Source organism: Falco punctatus (genome assembly GCF_963210335.1).
Source record: "Falco punctatus genome assembly, chromosome: 1".
NCBI lineage: Eukaryota > Metazoa > Chordata > Aves > Falconiformes > Falconidae > Falco > Falco punctatus.
The window spans coordinates 112,028,513-112,047,506 of NC_137580.1; the positions used below are offsets into that span (position 1 = coordinate 112,028,513).

Below are 18,994 nucleotides of genomic sequence, written 5' to 3' on the forward strand. Positions count from 1 at the left end.
CGGCGGCAGCGCCCGGCCCCACCCAGCCACCCTGCCCGGCACAAAGGACGCAGCCAGCCGCCGCCCCCCGGCCGGGGCCGAGCGGGGACCCGCCGCCGAGCCGGGCGCTGAGGGGAACCCGGCGCCCTCGGTCGTCCCCCCCCGGCCCGACAGGGAAGCCGGAGGCGGGGGGAAGGCGGGAGGCAGCGTTCCCCCCACCCCCCGCCGCCCCGGGAAGCGGGGCAGCCTCCCTCGCCTCTCGCCCCCTCCCCGCCCGCGCCTCAGCCCCCGGCCCGCCTCAGCCCCTCACCCCGGCGGCAGCCCGCACCGGCCCTCCCTTGCCGCTCCGCCGGCCGCGGCCCAGCGCGGCGGGGGCAGCCGCGCCGCCGCCCCTCCTCACGGCCGCCCCCGCTACCTGCTCATCGAAGCGGTTCACCACGGCCTGCACCCACTCCACCGGCTTGTGGGCCGCCATCTCCCCCCCGCCTGCCCGGCCAGGGAGGGGGGGCGGATCCCCGCAGGGAGGGCGGCAGGCGAGGCGCCGGGCGAGGGGAGGGTCTCCGTATCCCTGCCGCGCTCCGGGCCCTCAGCCGCCCGCAGCCATCAGCGCCCAGGGCCCGCCATGACACCACACCGGAAGCGGGAGCGCAAGGCCGCCCCCTCCCGCCGAGCAGCAGCGCCGCCGCGGCCGCCGCACCAGGGGCAGCGCCACACACAGGCGGCGGCGGCGGCGGGGCCGCGCTGCGCATGTGCGACCGGCCCCGCCCCTCACGCCTGCGCCCTCAGGGCCACCGGGCCCCCCCGGTGGTCTACCCTGCTCCGCCGGGGCCGGCGGCGGGGCTCACGGTTCTTCCGGGTAGCCAGGCCTCGGCCGGGGTGCGGTGGGCTCTTGACAGACATTATCTACAGTCTTGATACTGTACACACACCGGAATGTATAGCTGTATTTGACCTTTCAAATAAATTAAAAAAAAAATTTATAAATCTGTTTCAGTTGAATGGCTTCTGTTACGCCTCAAGGCCTCGCTGCGGAAGCCTGGCCACAACTAAAAATACATAAGGTAGCGCACACAAATTCGCCCCCTCCTAGTCATGCAGCACCCGGCAGATTGTTTACTCTTTTGTGACTCAGAAAAGTAGGATATGCGGATAACAAGACAAATAAACATCCACTTCCAGTTTCCTTCTTGGGAATGCTAGTTTGTTTTCCTCCTGGGTAGATGTAAGCACAAATTAATGTGTTTTCATGCTGAAGTCAAGTTAAAATTCAGGCAATATAAATAAAGGCGCAATGTGAGGTAAGACCTCTTGAACATAGGATTTAAAGTTGTCAAATGCACGGTGAAGAACTGGAGAATAAAATGGACTTTCTTTCTGTTACTCAGCTCAGCAGGGACCTTGATTTGACTTGGAGACTTGCCATTATCGTAGCGCATACTAATTATTACAAGCAATAGCAACATGAAACGTATTTTGGGGTAACCTTCCCTGTAAATAACGAACAATGAAATTCCTGTAACTCAGATTTACAGTATGAACAGTTCCATTGCCTTCTAGCAACAAATTCAGGAACTTGGTTTGTAGCGAATACTCGAGGAGGCAGATGTTTTATGAAAAGATGAAAATCAATTGCAAATATTTTATCTAAGGAAAAAAAACAATTAATTGGTTGAAGAATAAATAGTAGGTTTCTGTCTGTACAACTTGTGGCACTATCAGGAAATGCAAAAAGCATTCTGATTTATACAAATGGTGAAGTCTAATATTGGACTGTTAAGTGCACTGAATTTTGTATTATTCATTTGCTCTGTACAATAAATTAGCTCTGGTGTAAAGGCTATTGATTCCTTTGCATTAGAGTGCATTATAATGGTCAGCATTAATACATTTCAAAAAAAAATTTAAAAACATGTTGTCTAACGTTCTAGAAAAGACTTCTCATGCACTGGTTATATATACTCTTTTTGAAATCCGAATCCAAATCCACCACATGATGTGTGTATACATTTGCTTAATTATCAAAATCTTAACCAAATTGGGTGGCAAATGAAGCTGGTCCCTGGAACCTTTTCTAAACATATTTGTATGTCTGAGCACAAAGAAAGGCTCCACCACCAATAAGCACATCAGCAAAAGAGCAGGCTGCATCTCCGCACCACTTCATAAACATTTGTTACTCTTCCCCAGCATGCTCCCTGAACAGACTTTGAACTCTGGAAATTGGGATGAGACTAGGGGTCTGTTCTCCAAAACTTCCAGCTCCTACAGGTTTTCTTTCCCGTACAGGGTGTCTGGGAGCAGGACCAACACGGAGTCCCCTGAGATCACAGTCTGGGTTGCTCTACTACGCACCCAGAAACTGGACTGACAGGAAAGGCTTTGTCACAGAGAGTATAAAAGCAGAAACGAACACAAAACACCCAATGGATTCAGTGGAGCAAAGATTTTACCTCAAATTGTTTATTAACTTATGATTAAAAAAACCTATGAAGGCTAGGTCTCATCGCTTCTCATATGCAGTAACTCCTCCAAGCAGTCCCTTGGCTGGTGGGAAGCAAGTGGAGCAGCATTTGGCAGAGGGGCAGTGACAAACAGTTGGAAATTACAACACCTGAGGCCAGCTCAGCTCTGTCTGGAAGGGCTCTGGCTGTTTGAAACGTCGGCCTTAAAACCAGTCTGAGCTGTACGGAGTGAGGCCTTGCTCAGGCGACAGAGGTACGCTCTCTGCCAGCGGGTCTGGGCAGGAGGTGGGATCACTGCCCACCCCCCGTCACACCTGCCATGGGGAGGGACTGCTTCAACACCCCCTCCTCCCCGTGCAGGCAAAGTCAACAAGCTTCGTGTCACCCTCACCTTCCTCACTGGTTTGAACTAAGTTGGCTCGTTTTGCCCATGGGAGATAGGGCATGCCTCGGAACAGTTACCCATTTCCCCCAGCAAGCCTACAGCTGTGCTTACAGCCTCTGCAGCGCAGCAGGGCAAGCAGAGCACTCCCTCCACCAACGTGCCTTTCCAGTTCCCAGCAGACAGCAGTTCTGGGATTGCTGGAGGCAGAACCGCTTCTACTGGGCCCTTCCTCCATGAATTTGCCAAATCTCCCCTTTCAACTGTTTATATATTTGACCCCTCGGTATCCTATAGCACTCAGGCAGGAAAAATACCCACTTAAGGCAATACAGCCATGGTCTTCATAGGGATCTCTACATTCTGCCTAGATCTAAGCAATAATAATTCACATAGGAGCAGGAATGGGCTTCAGCTTACTGATACGCTTATGAAAAACATGCCTCAACAAGCCAGAAAGAAATCGGGGGTGGTAAGATTAGCTGAGAGAGAACCCTCTTGGGAACTCCTGACTTAGGTAGAAAGAGACAGGCTATTTCTTCCCTTCAGAATTTACTAAACAAAACAGTGCTTCTTCCTGTTTCTCATGGTGTTTTTCCCAAAGCAAATCCGTTCCCTAAAGGCAAACACAAGTTGCTATAGTATTCCTACATTTTAGACAGGAGGGAAACTTTAGAGGTTGAATGGTGATGTTGGAAATTCTCTTAATGTTTCCTCCAAACTCTTTGGGAAATTCCAGCCAGTATTTGGTCAAGATCGTTCTTTCCCAGCATTCTCTGCTTCCTTTTAATTGTCTCCTTCCTAGGTTCAGCGCAAGGTGCCCTGAGACCCACTATCCTAGAAGTGATCTGCTGTCCTAGAAAAACCCACAGTATCTCTAATTTCTGTCCTAGACCATGTCTGTAGGATTCATGAAAACACACATCATTTTGTCCTCCAACAGGCAGACACATGATGGTTTATAACTGCTAGTTAGATACTTTTTGAAGATAAATCATTCCAAATTCCCTAGCTCCAGATAACTTCTGAGTTGTGGTACAATTTCTTTAGCAGCACTTGACAATCTTGTGCTTCTTGGTCATTTTGGTGGAATTTTTAAAGACACTTTAGCAAGAGCTTCTTAGTACACTTCCCTAAGGTTACATGTAAAGTAAAGTAAAAAATTACAGCCTAAGGCATTCAGAAAGTCTTGTCAGGCTTTAGCATGAATGCCAATGGTTTTTCATCACTAAAAATTTCCTATTGTGGCTGTCAGAAGTGGCACTAGTGGTGGGAGTCACACATAAGAGGGAAGTCCCTACTGTGTCTCTACTCCCTCTTAGCATAGGCTTAGAACTACTAAAACGTGAACAGCCAAGCCACTAGAAGTACGCGTTGGAAATATATCTTTGTGGGAACAATTCCCCTCATGAAATTTCCAGACACTGATGTTTCAAATCATGCCAAAAAATGCCACTTGAATCTCTTGGAGGTATTCTGGCACTTCTGCTTTTTGCCTGAATAAGAGGATGGGGAACCAGAGGAGCAAGTTGAGGAACAAGGAGAAAATGACCTGGCCAGATCTGTAGTAAAATCCCCACTAATTCTCAACTTACTTGCTTTGTCCTGTACTCCAGAGTAAAGGTGTTGATCGTGTGTCATCAGATAGCATTGTTTAACTTCCAGAAAAATTCCCTTTAAAGCTAGAAGCCCTTAAGCATTTCCTTTCTTTCTGCTGTGTTTTACCCTTTAAGATTCAGTTAATTCCTAGGTATCACCCACAATTTAATCCAGAGGCCTGGAATTCTTTTTATTACGCCTGAAGTAGCTCTTAGAGGTGACACTTCTCTTGGCCTTTTGCCAGAGAATATGGATTTTTTTTCACCTCCCACATCTTTAGCTTCTGCTTTTCTCTACTTTGTATTTTCAACTCAAGTTATTTATTCATTAACCTATCCTTTTTTCCCCTCCTACTCACTGAAGCCTCTGTTTCATACTTTAATTTCTTCTCCTCATTCCTCCTGTCCCACTTTCTCATTTTCACCAGCATCTGTCAAACACTCCAGCAGTGGCTCAAATACGGTAAGTGATACTTCTTAATTTTTATTTATCAGCTTTGGTCCAGAAACCTACCATCACTTATGGAGGCATTCCTCTGTAAGGCACATGTTTGATTTCAACTCCTGATGGATAGGGTATCATTCTAGAGGAACTGTGCCAAAACTGGAATCAGTGTCAAAAATATTTTCCTACCATTCTTAAATGAAGCTAGACAAACAAACTTAAGTGAATGAGGAAGGAAGAGAGGAAGGAAAGGATCTGCCAAGTTTTTGGTAAGAGGTGACTTAATATTTCTAAGCTACAAACTCCTAAAACATGGGTTTTAATCTAGCTGGCAGGCTCCCAATGAAAGCTGTGCAGCCTCACTGGCAGGGCTACAGCTCTTTCTCTATTGAGATGCTCGATTGTTTCACCCCTTTTACACGGCCTCCAAGAGGACATTGCTCCGACAGATTTGTCCATTAGAGGGCATTAGAAGCCACTAAAATCCCTGAAGTTTGACCTAACGAGCGCAGAGGAAAATAGTCCGAATTTCTTTTTGTTTCATAAACGAGTGATGGTTTCGCATTCTTTCCATGGCATGTATCTTAATGACTTATCTGACATGTCCTGGGTAGGTTTCAAAATGCGAAGAAACTTTTTCTGAAAGATTAAGTCATGGATTTTCTTTTGTATTCTGTTTCCCAATTCCTCCCTGACTGCAACAGAGTCTGTTAAATATGAGCAGAGCAAGCAAATGATCTGACTAGATTAATAGTAATCACAGAATGATGGATTATGCTTTATGGAAATTAGAGATTCTATACAAAATATTCACACTGGAACTTTTATCCCGGAAAGTCTAATCAACAAAGGTTAATTCAAATTGTAGCACATCATTTCACACAATCAGTTTCTAAATGCAAACATTTCTGTTCCAGTAGGAATTTAATTTGGATACAAAACACCAGGAGTTTAATCCCTGATACCTGATCTGATACAAAGAAATACTTCATTATCAAGATGTCATAAGAGCTGAGGTATTCTAAAGAAACTTAATGGAACAGAATATGTTCTGAAACTGAGGCTTATGCCACTGGAAATGGATAAGGACATATTAAGTTAGTGCCTGCCATTTTGCCTTGGAGGTATAAACAAACTTTTTGCCAAATCCTAGTTGAAGTTTGTTTTATCACAGTCACTCCCAGTTACGTGTTTATGTTCTAAAAACTTCACACAAATGAGATCATTTTGTGTCTACTTCTTTTCTTCCCCTAGCAAGCAATGCCTTTCCCAGATATTAGTCATTTAACAGAGGTTAATATTACTTAAATATTATAAAGCAATATTTTAATTGTTCTGGGTGACTAATCAGCTCAGCCTAGATTATCACATTGCCTCAAAGGATAATTCAAGGTTATAATTTCCTCTCCCTGAAATTCTGTTCCCTTACTCATTAATCATACAACAGGGGTCAAAAAGAGGAGAGAAATCACAGGAGAGGAAGACCAGATAGACCTTGTGACTTTAGTACTGACTGATATTTTCTGGCTTCTTTTCTGGGTCATCTCATAGAAAGGGCAGGAGTTTTAGTCACAGAAAGAAAGCTGAAGGTCTGGAGTGTCACCAGAATGAGACCAAGAGAGACAAAAACGAGTTAAGAGCAGCAGGGCAGTCATGAACCTCCTGTGCTCTCTCACTGTAAGGTGTTTTCATTAGATTCAGTCTTCCAGGTGAAGTGATTGTACTTTACTTCCTAAGGGCACTGAAACACTTCAGTATTGTTTTTCTCCTTTATTACAAATCAAGAATATCGCAGCTGTGTGCAGATTAACTCCCCATTAACTCCCTATAGTGGATGCTACTATAACTAACACAGACTTTTACCTCCTTCTCTTGGTTGTGCTGTGATTAATTGTTTTTTATGCTTTTAATCTTTATCTGTACCTCATATTGCTGTGTGCTACTGCAATGTGGGACAGCTGCCTCTAGCCAAAGCTTTGGGTGGCTACAGCATATGGTCATCTGTGTGTAATGCCCAAGGATATTTGTTATCTTTCTTGTTACTGTATCTATGGCCTGGGACCTTTTAGCTGCTTAGGCAAACTACTCCCCAGGGAAAGCAGCCTTGGTTTTCCAGGCTGTGAATTTCTGTTTGGGGCCCTGACTCTGTTTCATTAGGAAACATTAAATGATACATGTTCCTTCTTACCGGTTTTGTTTTTTTCCAGCAGTCTTTTGCCTTTGCTGTTGATGGCTCTTCTGTTGTTCATGAGTATCTCTAAGGACATCTTACGCTCCCTTCCCATTTAGAGCTGAATTCTTTGAATTCTGCAGCAATGCACTAGGTCTTATTACCCGAATGCAGATGGTAAGATATGGTAGGCCTCACATAAAGCATTTTTCTGACCATTGCTCTTGCCAGAGCATGCAGCACCCTTCCAACCCTTCCAGAAACTGGATATTCCTTCATGTGTAGTAAACTCACTCACTGACTCATGCAAGCCATGTTCCTATTATGTGTGTATCCATGTAAGATCATCCCTCTTAAATCTGTCAGCATTATTGTCTGATTGCTTTTAAGCAAAATCTGTTACACTTGCACACCTCGCTCACTTGGTTGCAAAGCCAGCTAACCTGCTAAGGCCCACCTGGGAACATGTAAGCTCCCTGTTTTGTGCTGGATGATACACGTTCACTCTCTTTTCAGCTTGCTTACAGTCTCCATCAACTCTGCATTCTGCAGGGAGTAAACTGCACAGAGTTTCTGCTGTAAGCAATGCTCCTTCTGGGTAGTGCTTTATCCTTATTTCACCAGGCAAGATTCTTTGTGAAATAATACTATATTTGCTGGAGTGCTTGCCTTCGTAAAGCTTGCTAATGCCTCGAGATCAGCTGTGTCAAAGGCCACTCACACCCAAACAAACCTACCCAACAAGTCACAGACAAGTCACAACAAGCCCACCACTCAGATGAACTGTGAAATTAAAACCACCCTCAACTTCCATAATAAAAGATAAAAGACTGGGCCCAATACTTTTTTTCTCCTGACACTATATAAAATCCTGTGTAATTTCCACTAACTTCAGTGAAATTACTCCTCAGTTAGATCAGCTCATTTTAGATTATAATCACATAGTCTCAGAGCCAGGATTTGGATTCAATAACATCAGCACATTGATAAAGTATGTCTTTTGTTGCAATGTCCAATGTCTAAGCTCTGCTGACACAATAACATTCATACCGCACTCCTGCTCAATTCATTAATGACAAAATGGCTGGTATCAGAAACATATAATTTACTTCCACAGATATGAGTCAAAGGTTTAGCAAAGATCTACATAAATTCTCAGTTAGTGTATCTGTACTGTTATTTTAACTTATTCTAAACCAGATACTTGTGCAGCATGCAGAAACGCCCCTGGACCAGCCCATTCACCAAAGATTGCCTTTTTTTCCTCCTCTCTCTTCTGAAATAATCAGGTATATTAGAGGGACTGAAAGAGGGAAAGATAAGTGCCTCATAGAAAGATAAGTCTTTAAGAACTGGGAGAATCTCAAGACTGGAATTTAGTTTTCTGCTTCTTAAGCATCCTTTTTGCAAGCCTTATGTTAGCCTGTATGAATTTATGAATATGTTCTTTGTTACTGAACAATTTTTACCAACTGCTTCTCTATTTCCTTCCAATGAGTCATGCTATTAGCTTATGCTGCCCTACTAAATTTCAACTGCTGCTTAAGCCCACACAAGCTTTTCTAAAACAAAATTTTAACAAAGCTTATTTGAGATAGGCATTGATGGGTTTGAACGGATGGTACATGGCACCGCCCTCCGGATACAATACATGCTGGTTTGCTGGGCTTCCAAATAATGCTGAACAGCATGGAGTCCTTAGTTGCTGTGTTTTAGAACTGCTGTTAAATAGAGCTGAAAATTGAGAATGAAGCTTACTTACCTAGGACAGAAAAGTAACTACTACTATTTGAAAATCTGTAAGAAGAAATGTAGGAAGGTAAATTTTAACCCCACGGAAATTAATTAGACTTGAAGGTCATCCTTCACCTGAGTGATTGATAGATTAGATAGATAGATAGATAGATAGATAGATAGATAGATAGATAGATAAATGAGTATTTGCTAAATTAAAAGATACTTGCTAAGCAACCAGGGGTTCTATTTTTGCTACTGTCTCTGAAGCATTGCTATACTTGGCACTGCACAATGCTTTTATCAATGGCAAATTGTGACCTGACTGGTACTAATGTCAAGACCTCAGTCTAAAGTAATAATCAGCTGCCTGCCTGCTACCTCATAGTAAAGTTTTACATAAGCTCTAGGAAGCAACGCAGATGCCTACGGTATCACCTTCTACCATCTTTCCTTTTCTATAGAAAAAGCCACAAAGAAAAAGAGTACTAGGAAGGATCTGTTGGACATGTCAAGGAGCGTTTCTTGTTTCTGAGAACAGTAAGCACTGAATTATTTTTAATCCTTAAAGCAACAGCATACCCAGTGCTGTGCTGCCTCTTGTCAGGTGAACATGTGTCATGTGTCATGATTACATTTGCACTTTCCTGGTGAACTTTCAGCTGATATCCAAACATAGGTCCAGACTTTTTTTTAATTATTATTATCTGTGCACATGGGCAGTGAAAATGTTGGATAATCAAACTGCTAGCCACTAGTAGCTATTGTTGCCCTAAACTTGAACCTGACCCTTTAAGGATCTGGGCACTCATTAACCCATTTTGCATTTTTGTAATCTTTTTTTCATTATCAGTGTAATCTTGCAGAACTGCAGGTCCACATACTTCCTCCATATCATCATGTGTCTTAATAGCAGCAGTGTAACAAAGACATCACCTCTGCCTTACTTGCTGTCCTAACAGGGATTAAGAAACAGGAAGAAAGCATTCCAAAGCTGCAAAGGGCAGGGAAAAATGCCAAGCTCTTTTGAGAGTATGTAGTATGACAGGAAAAGCCAGCTCCAAAAGAAAGGAGAGAGAAGGCAAGAGGGAAAAATACTTCCTAGCTCAGTAAGAAAGAAGAAAAAGAAAAGGTTACACCTGTGCAGCACATGAGCTTCCCCCAGCTTAATCCTATAATGGAGTTGCACTTAAAATACTTTGCTATGTTAGACTGGCAGAATTGAAGTGGTCAATTCATCTTTTCCTTCCATACACAGAAATAGTTACACTGCTATAAAAGTCTGTTTATATTCTGAAAAGCAAAAATGTTATGCAGTCCTGTGCACTTTTACAGCTGTGTAGCTGTAGCTTTATCAGAACTTTCACTGGCACATTGATCTAAGTTCAAAAAAAATATTACACCCTTTCTTGACACAGTCATGGTAGTACAACCTTCAAATATAGACCAAAAGGGCACTGATTGAGCTGTCTTGTGAGATAGAAGGTTTTATCACACTAGCATGGAACAGATTCTAATTGCAGTTTAAAGATTAGAAGCTGCACAGACATAAATTGAGCATGAGTAAGTTGGCCCAGCCTCCACGTGGTGGCTTTATCACCCTTACACTGAAGTTGTGTAACACAGCTTGGTACTATACAGCATGCTGTTTGCATTGCAGTAGCTTGTAAGGACTCCCACTGAAACCTAGATCCCTTTATATTAGGTGCTGTACAAATACAGATTAAAAAGAAATCCCTTCCTTGCAACCTTAAAAGATGAAACAGGCAAAAGTCAAGAGGGCAAAGAGAAGCACAGAAAGCTGGTATGAGTGACTCAGTAGTCATGCAGCAAGTCAGTAACACAGTCATGAGTACGTCAGACTCCAGGCTCCCAGATCAGTGCCTTTCTTGCTGGAAAACTCTCCCTTCACCAGGTCCTCAAAGAACATGTGGATTGTCTCTAGAAGAATGTAGGCTTGAAGCTTAGCAGCATAAGGATAAACACTGAGTAGTAGCTTCTGATTTGGACACTATAGCAACAAAAAGTGAGTTTAGCCATTTTTTTATTTACTACTGTAGCAATGGAAGGTACTATATCAATAAGATCTACCCTCATATTGCCATATTACTTGACAACACTGCCTCGTGTACTCCTACAAACTCTGTTATCAGCCTTCTAATTGCACTATAAACCATGTTTGGTGTCACAGGATGTTTATATATATGATGTTGCATCGACGCCTGACAAGGCACTATCACATGATGCCATCGCATTATGTTCTGCATCAATTCTGTCACACCAGCTGCGGGACAAACTGATCACCTGAAGCCCTGGTTTCTGTTTCCAGTGAAGCAGCAGCATATGACCCTTGTCCTCTCCTCTTGCACCTCTGCAAGGGCAGTGAACTGATTGGTTTTCTTTAAAATTCCCATATATTTACATCAGGGGAGAGACAGGAAAGCCTTGTGATTAAAACACTGGTTCTTAGCAGGATGGATCTGGTGCTTTGTCATTTCTTGAGTGACGCCGGGCACATCACATAACACAGGTTTTGCCTGACTAACCAGGTACCCATGCAGTCAACAGAAAGGTCTCTGCTGAGAAAGGAAGACCTGGGGAGATGATGGTGGCTGCCCTGACAGGCCACCTCCCAGAAGAGCCGCTGCCAATCCTCCCTGTCCCCACCAAGCAGGAGGGCCAGGAGCCAACCTAGCTTTCAGAAACTTGGGCATTAGCAAAGAAGAGAGAGGAAACAGAGTTCCTTTCCATCTACATTACCCTGATCAACAATATGAAGCACTGCTGCTTACAGCTGCTGCCATGAAAGGCTTTTTTGCAGGAATGTTACTGATGTTTGCTGCCTTCATGGGAGAGTCACAGTCTCACAAGTGCTTTTTGCTACAGCAGCATGCCTTGCAAGCAGATTCTGGCCTAAAGTGAAGCATCCACTAAGGAGATCTACTGAGAGTATCCAGAACACACATAACATAGCACCCTGCGTGCGAAGCTCCTGACATCAGCCTCAATAAGGATAAAAGGACAGTCCCTAGGCTGAAGTACTGGACTCTGGCTCTGGAGGAGTTTTAGTTCATCTATAGACTATTCCATACGAACTTGGGTGGATCCTTGATCTTCAGTCTGAATTTATTCATTCATCTATAAAACAATGCTAATAATAACCAGTAGTCAAAACCACTGTAAGCCTTAAATCTTTAATGTAATAATTTTCTGTTTGCAGGAGTACAAAGCGTTATTACCGTCATAGCACAGGAAGTCTGACCGAAAAGCAGAATTTATAGCCAAATTCTACAATGCATATTTTTAATGTACAGTGTGTTACTGAGTTAGGATATGTACTTCCTGTTCATGTCTGGATATAGGTTTGAATTTCAGGCCTTACAAGCATACTCTTTCTTTCCTGTGTCTTTATTTAACAGCAGCTTTTTCCTGTTCAAAACTTCAGTGACCAAACCATTCACAGAGCCAAAGAGGCAGCATGCAGCTGCTGTGAGACAAAATGTTCAGCCGCAATTACGTTTGCTCTGCAGCCGATCAATCTGTCTGAAGGTCTGAGCACGTACATCTCATTCCCCCTGTTTATGGTCATCAAAATGACATCTGACAAAAGGTAAATTATGCTCCCCCAGAATCCTTCTTTGCTTTAGTGGGGAACCTATTGCTGTTATCAAGGCTTATTTATTACACATTTTCTGTGCAATCTGTGCCTTCAAGAGAGATATGATGAGTGTATAGCTAAAAATCTCATCAGTCTTTTTTTAGGGAAACGTATAAACAGTACAAAATAGACCCTAGTTAAACTTGAAGTCGTATCTGTGTACACACTGCCCACTACACTGCTTGCGCAAGATAGTTATTATGTACCAACTTGTTTATTTTCAGTACTAATGGCAACACTCAGCTTTTACTTTTCATGCTACAGAGGCTTCTGGAATAATGGAGCACATAATTACATCCAGCCACTCTTCAGTACTCAAATTACAAAAACGGATTTCTGTGCCAGGCCTTCAGGAAGTAAGACATGGAAAGAATCTCAGAAATAATTATATTAATGCAGAGGGCAGGTCCCTCCCTTAAAAGCTATCAGATTCATTGGAGTGACCCTGCCTGGCTGATCACAGAGCCAGACATGACGCTTCAGTGGAGGAAAAAGTACTGCAGGAGGCAAACTACAACGTCATAGTTTTGGTGCCTCTTTATCCAGGTCTGTTTAGAAATAGATACAATGAAACAAAGCCTGCAGTATGGAGGCAGTGACACAGGATAAAGGTGTCTGCATTGCTTATACCTTTAATTTAGAGCAATGGGCTGCGCTCACACAAGGTACTTTTACATGACTACAGCCCTGCCTGTGAGTCTGCACTGTTTTAGCTATGTCTGCTTCCCAGATCGTTTTACTTACAATCACAGAAAGCTGTCTGCAGACTAGCACTCGGATTTGCACAGGCCTAGCTAAGCTGTCAAACAGCATTGCTCAACTGCCATATTACAGAAATTCGGATAAAGCAAACAGAGATCTTGTAGGGAAGCCAGAACTGAAGATGACATTGCTGAAAGGTGCAACATGGCTAGCTTTTCTTAAAACTATATTACTGTGTGTCTCTAGATGTGGTTGTTACCACATATTGACCTTTTTCTAGCTCTTTAGGTAGCCTGCAGAGTGCAATGTTTGAAAGACAGGATAAAACATACAGTGAGAAGGAAGCTTTGCTAACCCATTCCGATGAAAGGAACTAGATAAACCTTTCCTAAATGTTTTCTAAACACTATTTCTACCTCTGGTTACTAATGGATCTTTGCTCACTTGCTTGAAGTCTTTGCTGCTTATGTCTCCTTCCTTCCTTTTTGTCATCAGCTGTTCCATTTCTCCAGCTTTTAAATGTTACCCCAGTTCTTTTGTGTACCTTCCCTTATGGTTTTCTCTTCAGACTGCAAAGACACTGAGAGATTGTGCTGCTGGACATTCCTGCTACTGTGAGAATGAGTAAAAATCTCTTGCAAAAAAGTTACAATGAGATACCAGGGTCATGTTTGGTAATAAACTCTCCCAAATCATTGCCAGTTTTTACACAAAAACTTGGTTTTCTAATCTTGCCCAATTCCTATTCCCCTAACCTGTTTTTTCTTCTTCTCCTGACATGCTTTGGCTCAGGATTATAAATGTCTACAAGAAATGTGAGTTCTGAGTCAGTAATACAACCGAGAATACTCACTTTTACTCCAACGTCACTAGTTACTTTTACTAACTCCACCTGTATTTTATTCTGAATATGCCTGCCTGGAGAAATTCTGCCTTCTGAGCTTCAGTTGTGTTTATGGGGATTTTCCTAAAAGCAATGAGAGGTATACATGTTTCCTAATAAAGAAATTTGGTCTTAGGGCATTACTTTTGTTTGCCTTAAGATCTGACTTTACACTATTATTTATTCACGTTCATATTCTAATATTGACATTAAAACTTCTTTACACCAGTCTTACTCTGTATACACTGGGCAAACATAGGCACACATTCCCAGTGTAACACAAAAAGGCTGCATTATGAATAAGCGAGTTCCCATTTTCTCCCCTCCCTCTTACACCTATTTCCAACATTTTTACAACCCATCAAAAATGGGTGCTAGAAGAGATCTTAAGAAATTATCTCGTCCAACCTCCAGCTTCAAAGAACCTCCATTTCTCTCAAATTCTTCACCTTCTCTGTAGCCCTCTGCATATGTTCCCTGTAGCAACAGGCGTGGATACAAGCCACCTAAATATTTTCAGGCTCAGTTCCACATCAGCTCATGCCCATCTCTGATCTGTAAGCAAACACTCTTTATCTATAAGCAACCTGCTCTTTCCCAACTTGGCCACAGCAGGAATGCAGCCCCGTCTGTTTCCAGGCAGAAGCTGTCAGATACAACCGTGTAATTACCCAACATGCTAACTTTTTCTGTTCTTGTTATTTTATTGATCTGCTTTACAGAATGTAGGTAGTCTATCCCTTTAATTTTTGCTATTAAACTCAGCTTGCTTTTCTATCAATTGAATTTACAGGCAATTTATTGAAATTTACAATGACACCCTTCATGCAATTGATTTTCCCTGTTTGCATATTCCTGCTAGTCCAATGTCAAAACACAGATTTCATTACAAGCAAAAAATATTCTTCATCCTGTAAACTCGTTGAGCTGTTTATTACTAACTGCATCCTAGGTTAACATAAATAACTATGTTTCTGCCTTGGGTTAGATAATTTTTTTAAAAAAAGTTATTTCATATTTACACAAAAGTGTATGGGTCTGGAACGATTCAGCATATTCTCTGCTATCCTGCTGTCTGTTACACTCAGAGCTGGCCAGGACATAGCCCTTGTTCTGACTTGTTATGTGACTGCTTCGACATTCCTCTGGTCTCACATCTGCTTCCCAATCCCAGCCCTTTTTGACTAAGGGGTGGTCACACTGGGCAGAAGAGAGTACACATCTCCTTAGCACTTTGCAGAGGCAGCACTTTTGCTTTGAAAGGTGCAGCTTGTTACCTGCTGGGATGTTCAGCTCTTCTAGCTTGTCTGTACCAAATACTCTGGGGTGTTTTCCCTTCAGGATAGTGCATGCTGCTGAGCACCCAGGACAAGAACAGGCTCTGCCTCAGAGTCGATCCCAAGCACAAGCAAGTGCTGAAGTGAGGGCTGCAGAGACATACTCTGCTTCCTCATCACCTTGCCTTGCCTGCCTGCCCAGGGCCTCTTCCCCAGTTTCTCCTCTTCGGCAGGCTCTGGGTGAAATATGTAACTGCACTGTACTTATCAGGAACAGGGAACAAAAAGCAGGACAGAAGAATAAGCTGTCCAAGAAAGCTGTTCTAAATTGGGCAGACAGGGCTGGTTGTAGACCAGAACATCAGCTGGGTAGATCCTCTTCCTCAGTATCAAAGTGAAATGAGTCTTCTCACAAGGTGGGTCTCTCTCATCTGACAGCACTGCTGTGCTGAGAGCTGTTTGATCAGCCCTGCCAGTCAGACCTTGGTGTCCTGAAGATGAAAGTCAAATTAGGAATCTGGCATCTTGGGGAAGGAAGGGGAGCAAGTTTGCAAAACGAACAAAAACCAGAGGGGACTGAAGTATAGCTCTTGGCAGCCAAAAAATGCCTAAGCCACATCTGCCTGGGAGTCTGCAGCTGTGCTGGCAAAGGGCACAAGAGGCATCATCTCTCAAACAGCTTTTGGGCTGCCTGCCTGTGCTGCTTTGTGGTGGGAGGAGATGGCAGGAGAGAAGAGGCCTATGCTGAAGCTTTGAATTTCTTTTATGTGCTTTCAACAGGAAGCAGGCCAGGACTGGACCTTTGCTCAAACCCTACCAAGCACTGGCAGGAATTTGCGTTGAGGAGTGTCTCTGCATTGAGTCAAATGGCACATACTGACTGCTGAAGGACATTGTCCCTGTCCTCACCCTGCATGAATACCAGTATGTCACCAGGCCTGATTTTCTATTGTTTAACACCTCTGCCTCAGTTTATATCATTCCCTCATGGTACATTTTCCTTGGATGTAGGAGGCTTCTGCATCTACAGGGTAGAAAAGAAACTGATCCACAAAATGATTCAGTATTCAACTGCAGTATTTTGTAGTTCTCACAAGACTTAGCATCTCTGGCTCAGAGAACAATATTACCATTTCTGAAATGAGTTAATTGTATTTAGGTTTGGTTTAAATCTGGGCTTAATGACTTATCCAAATTCACATAGGAAGCAGGTAGCAAAGTCAGGAAGAGAAGCTAGTGCTTCTGATTCTGCATCCCATGCTTTAGCCACGAGGCCACCTTATGCTCTCTGATTTTAATGACCTGATGAGAACTTCTTTAACCCTGGTTATAATGAGAGACGTGATGTTTTGCACCATTGTAAATAATCAGATATAATTATAGACCAGAGTGAGGTAATTGAAGCCAAAAGAATACAAAACAGCTCAGTAACATTTTTCACTGCACAGTGGGAAAGTGTCATTTCAAATCATGTGGAAACACTGCAGACTGAGGGTCTGTGCCCGCTAGGCATCACGCTCCTCCTGCAAGGAGCCTGAACGCCTTCAAACAAATTGAAGTTTTTGGCAGCTGAGTTCAGAGAAAACAGGCTGAAGAGAAACACATAAAACTAGCATGTTTTAGAAAGGATTTTAAAAAGAAGAAATTGAATAGGTGTGTGGTAGCAGTCAGTGACATTTGATATTATGCATTAGGGTGTGGGTAATGTGAACTCAAGCAAGGGTAACTTGCTTTTTCTGTAATACAGGGACCCTTTTCTACTATCCTTGTTTAGAGCAGTTCAAGTTCAAAACTCAGCTTGACCTTCAGCCATCTGAGATAACAGCTCTTGTAACTTCAGCAGGTAAATTTAGCACAGCTCTTTCTGAAAGCAGCTCCCTTACAAGGCACCCATGGCTAACTTAAAAAGAAGGAATGGTTTTGTACCTAAAAGGAATAAACCCAAGCCTCTGTCTCCCTTATTCCAGTGCAGCTACTCACCCATGACAGCGCTGAATTCACCACACACACTAAGCCATGTGCTCTATTTATTATACCCAAAGATGTGGTCCAAGAAGTTATAAAATCCCAAAGAGACCAAAAGAATGCAGAGGAAAAGTTACTGTAGTCTCTCTCCGATAGCCCATCTGGGCAACTTTTCCACAGCATACTCTTTGAGCAGACCTTTACAGATTAATCCCTTAGGTACCAGACATGCATCAGTTTATGACCATCTACAGAAAACTAATTCTAATTTTTCACAATAAACAATGGTGAATAAGCTACAGAGCAATGGGGGAGAAGGGGACAGAGAAATGACAGCTCAGAATTCCAATAAGGGAGGCAGTCTCATCTAGTGCATGAGGTGCCTGTGGGAAAATCAGATGACTGTGCTCCTGGCTGCTCCATGATGACCCTGAGAAAGTGGCCTCGTCTCCCTGCTTCCCCTCGCAATCATTGCTTGTCTTGTCTATTTAGACTGTAAATTCTTGAGGGCCATAAGTCCCACACTAAGCAGCTAAACTGTGCCAATATTACTCTAGTCACCAGGCAAATAACAACATGTACATGAAATGAAGTAACAGCTGAAACTGTCCCAGTCACAGCAGCATTTCACAGCAAGGAATACGCTGTAACGAGAGTGTCAGGGAGAGACTGAGAGGGGCAAACACTGCTTAGGGTTTTAACAAAAATATTTACAATATATGAAACTGCAAAGCCTAGTACACAAGGTCTCACACACTCTTAAGAGTTTCTTGCAGGGCTGGGTTGTTGCTTTATATTTATGTCAAGTTTTTTAACCCTTCAACTTGTGGGGCTGTCACTTGGACCACCTCCATCCCTGTTGAACTTTAGTGCTATTTGATCACTGCTTGGAAAGTCCATTAACCTACTATTTTGGCCTAAAGATTTTCAAAGAGAAAAAGGATTTTTTTGCCCAATTCCCATAGTAATTCAGTAAGCCCTGAGCACACAACTCTCAGTGCTTTTGAAAATATCTTTTTGTTGGAGTCCGACCTTTGTACTTTTGTTACATTCTCTCATAAGTCAATAATCCATCGTTCTTTACATTTTTTCCTCTTAAGGACAATTACCACTGAGGCCTGCACATGCTGAGCACAAGGCACCTTACTCTCACAGCCATGTAAAAGCACATTAGAGTCCTGGCTCCGGTACTCTGCCAAGGACAGAGATGGGACCCGGCAGTGACAATCACTGCAAGAAAGGTGAAACGGAAAGTCATGTGGAATAGACAGCAATTCCCTCAGTGTAGGTCTGTACCTATAGGGTAACCCTTCTGTCAAGATAGCAGCTGGCAGACGCAGTTCCCAGCAACATCTGTCAGGGCTACACCTACCCAGCTTCTCAAGGGAAAAAGTTCAGGCTTTCACTGCTTCCCCAGGCCCCTGGAATCACTAGTCAGTTGATGCTGAGTTTTCCAGTGTGCACTGTGGCAATAACGGCAGCTAATCTGTTTTGGGACTCTGAGAGCACTTTCTTCTCTAACTTCTCTGCTGGTCATAATTCTTTTCACTGCAATCCCCTTTTCAACCTTCTTTGCCCTCTTTCTTTCTTTCATTCTGCTTTTCCATTTCACCTTCTCTTTTGCTTCCACAAACTCATGCTGAACTTTCTCCATCCCAAGGATGCTACTCAAAACAAACAGGAGCTTGTGAATTATTAAGTATAGACTATAAATAGTGTAATTTTTAATGAAAGCCAGA

General features: G+C 43.1%; 1 protein-coding gene across 8 annotated transcripts in view; it reads right to left on the reverse strand.

The window, feature by feature from the left end:
• NF1 (neurofibromin 1) overlaps positions 1-7,480 on the reverse strand; it is a 114,013-nt gene extending 106,533 nt beyond the window's left edge. For 2 of the 8 annotated variants that reach the window (XM_080374171.1, XM_080374172.1), the window contains exon 1: positions 395-7,476. In XM_080374171.1, coding sequence (XP_080230297.1) covers positions 395-454 — 60 coding nt within the window. In that variant the 5' untranslated portion in view covers positions 455-7,476. Of the gene's footprint in view, positions 1-394 lie in introns of all 8 variants that reach the window. The other 6 variants (XM_080374168.1, XM_080374167.1, XM_080374170.1 and 3 more) reach the window with 6 other exon arrangements.
• Positions 7,481-18,994: the final 11,514 nt, after the last annotated feature.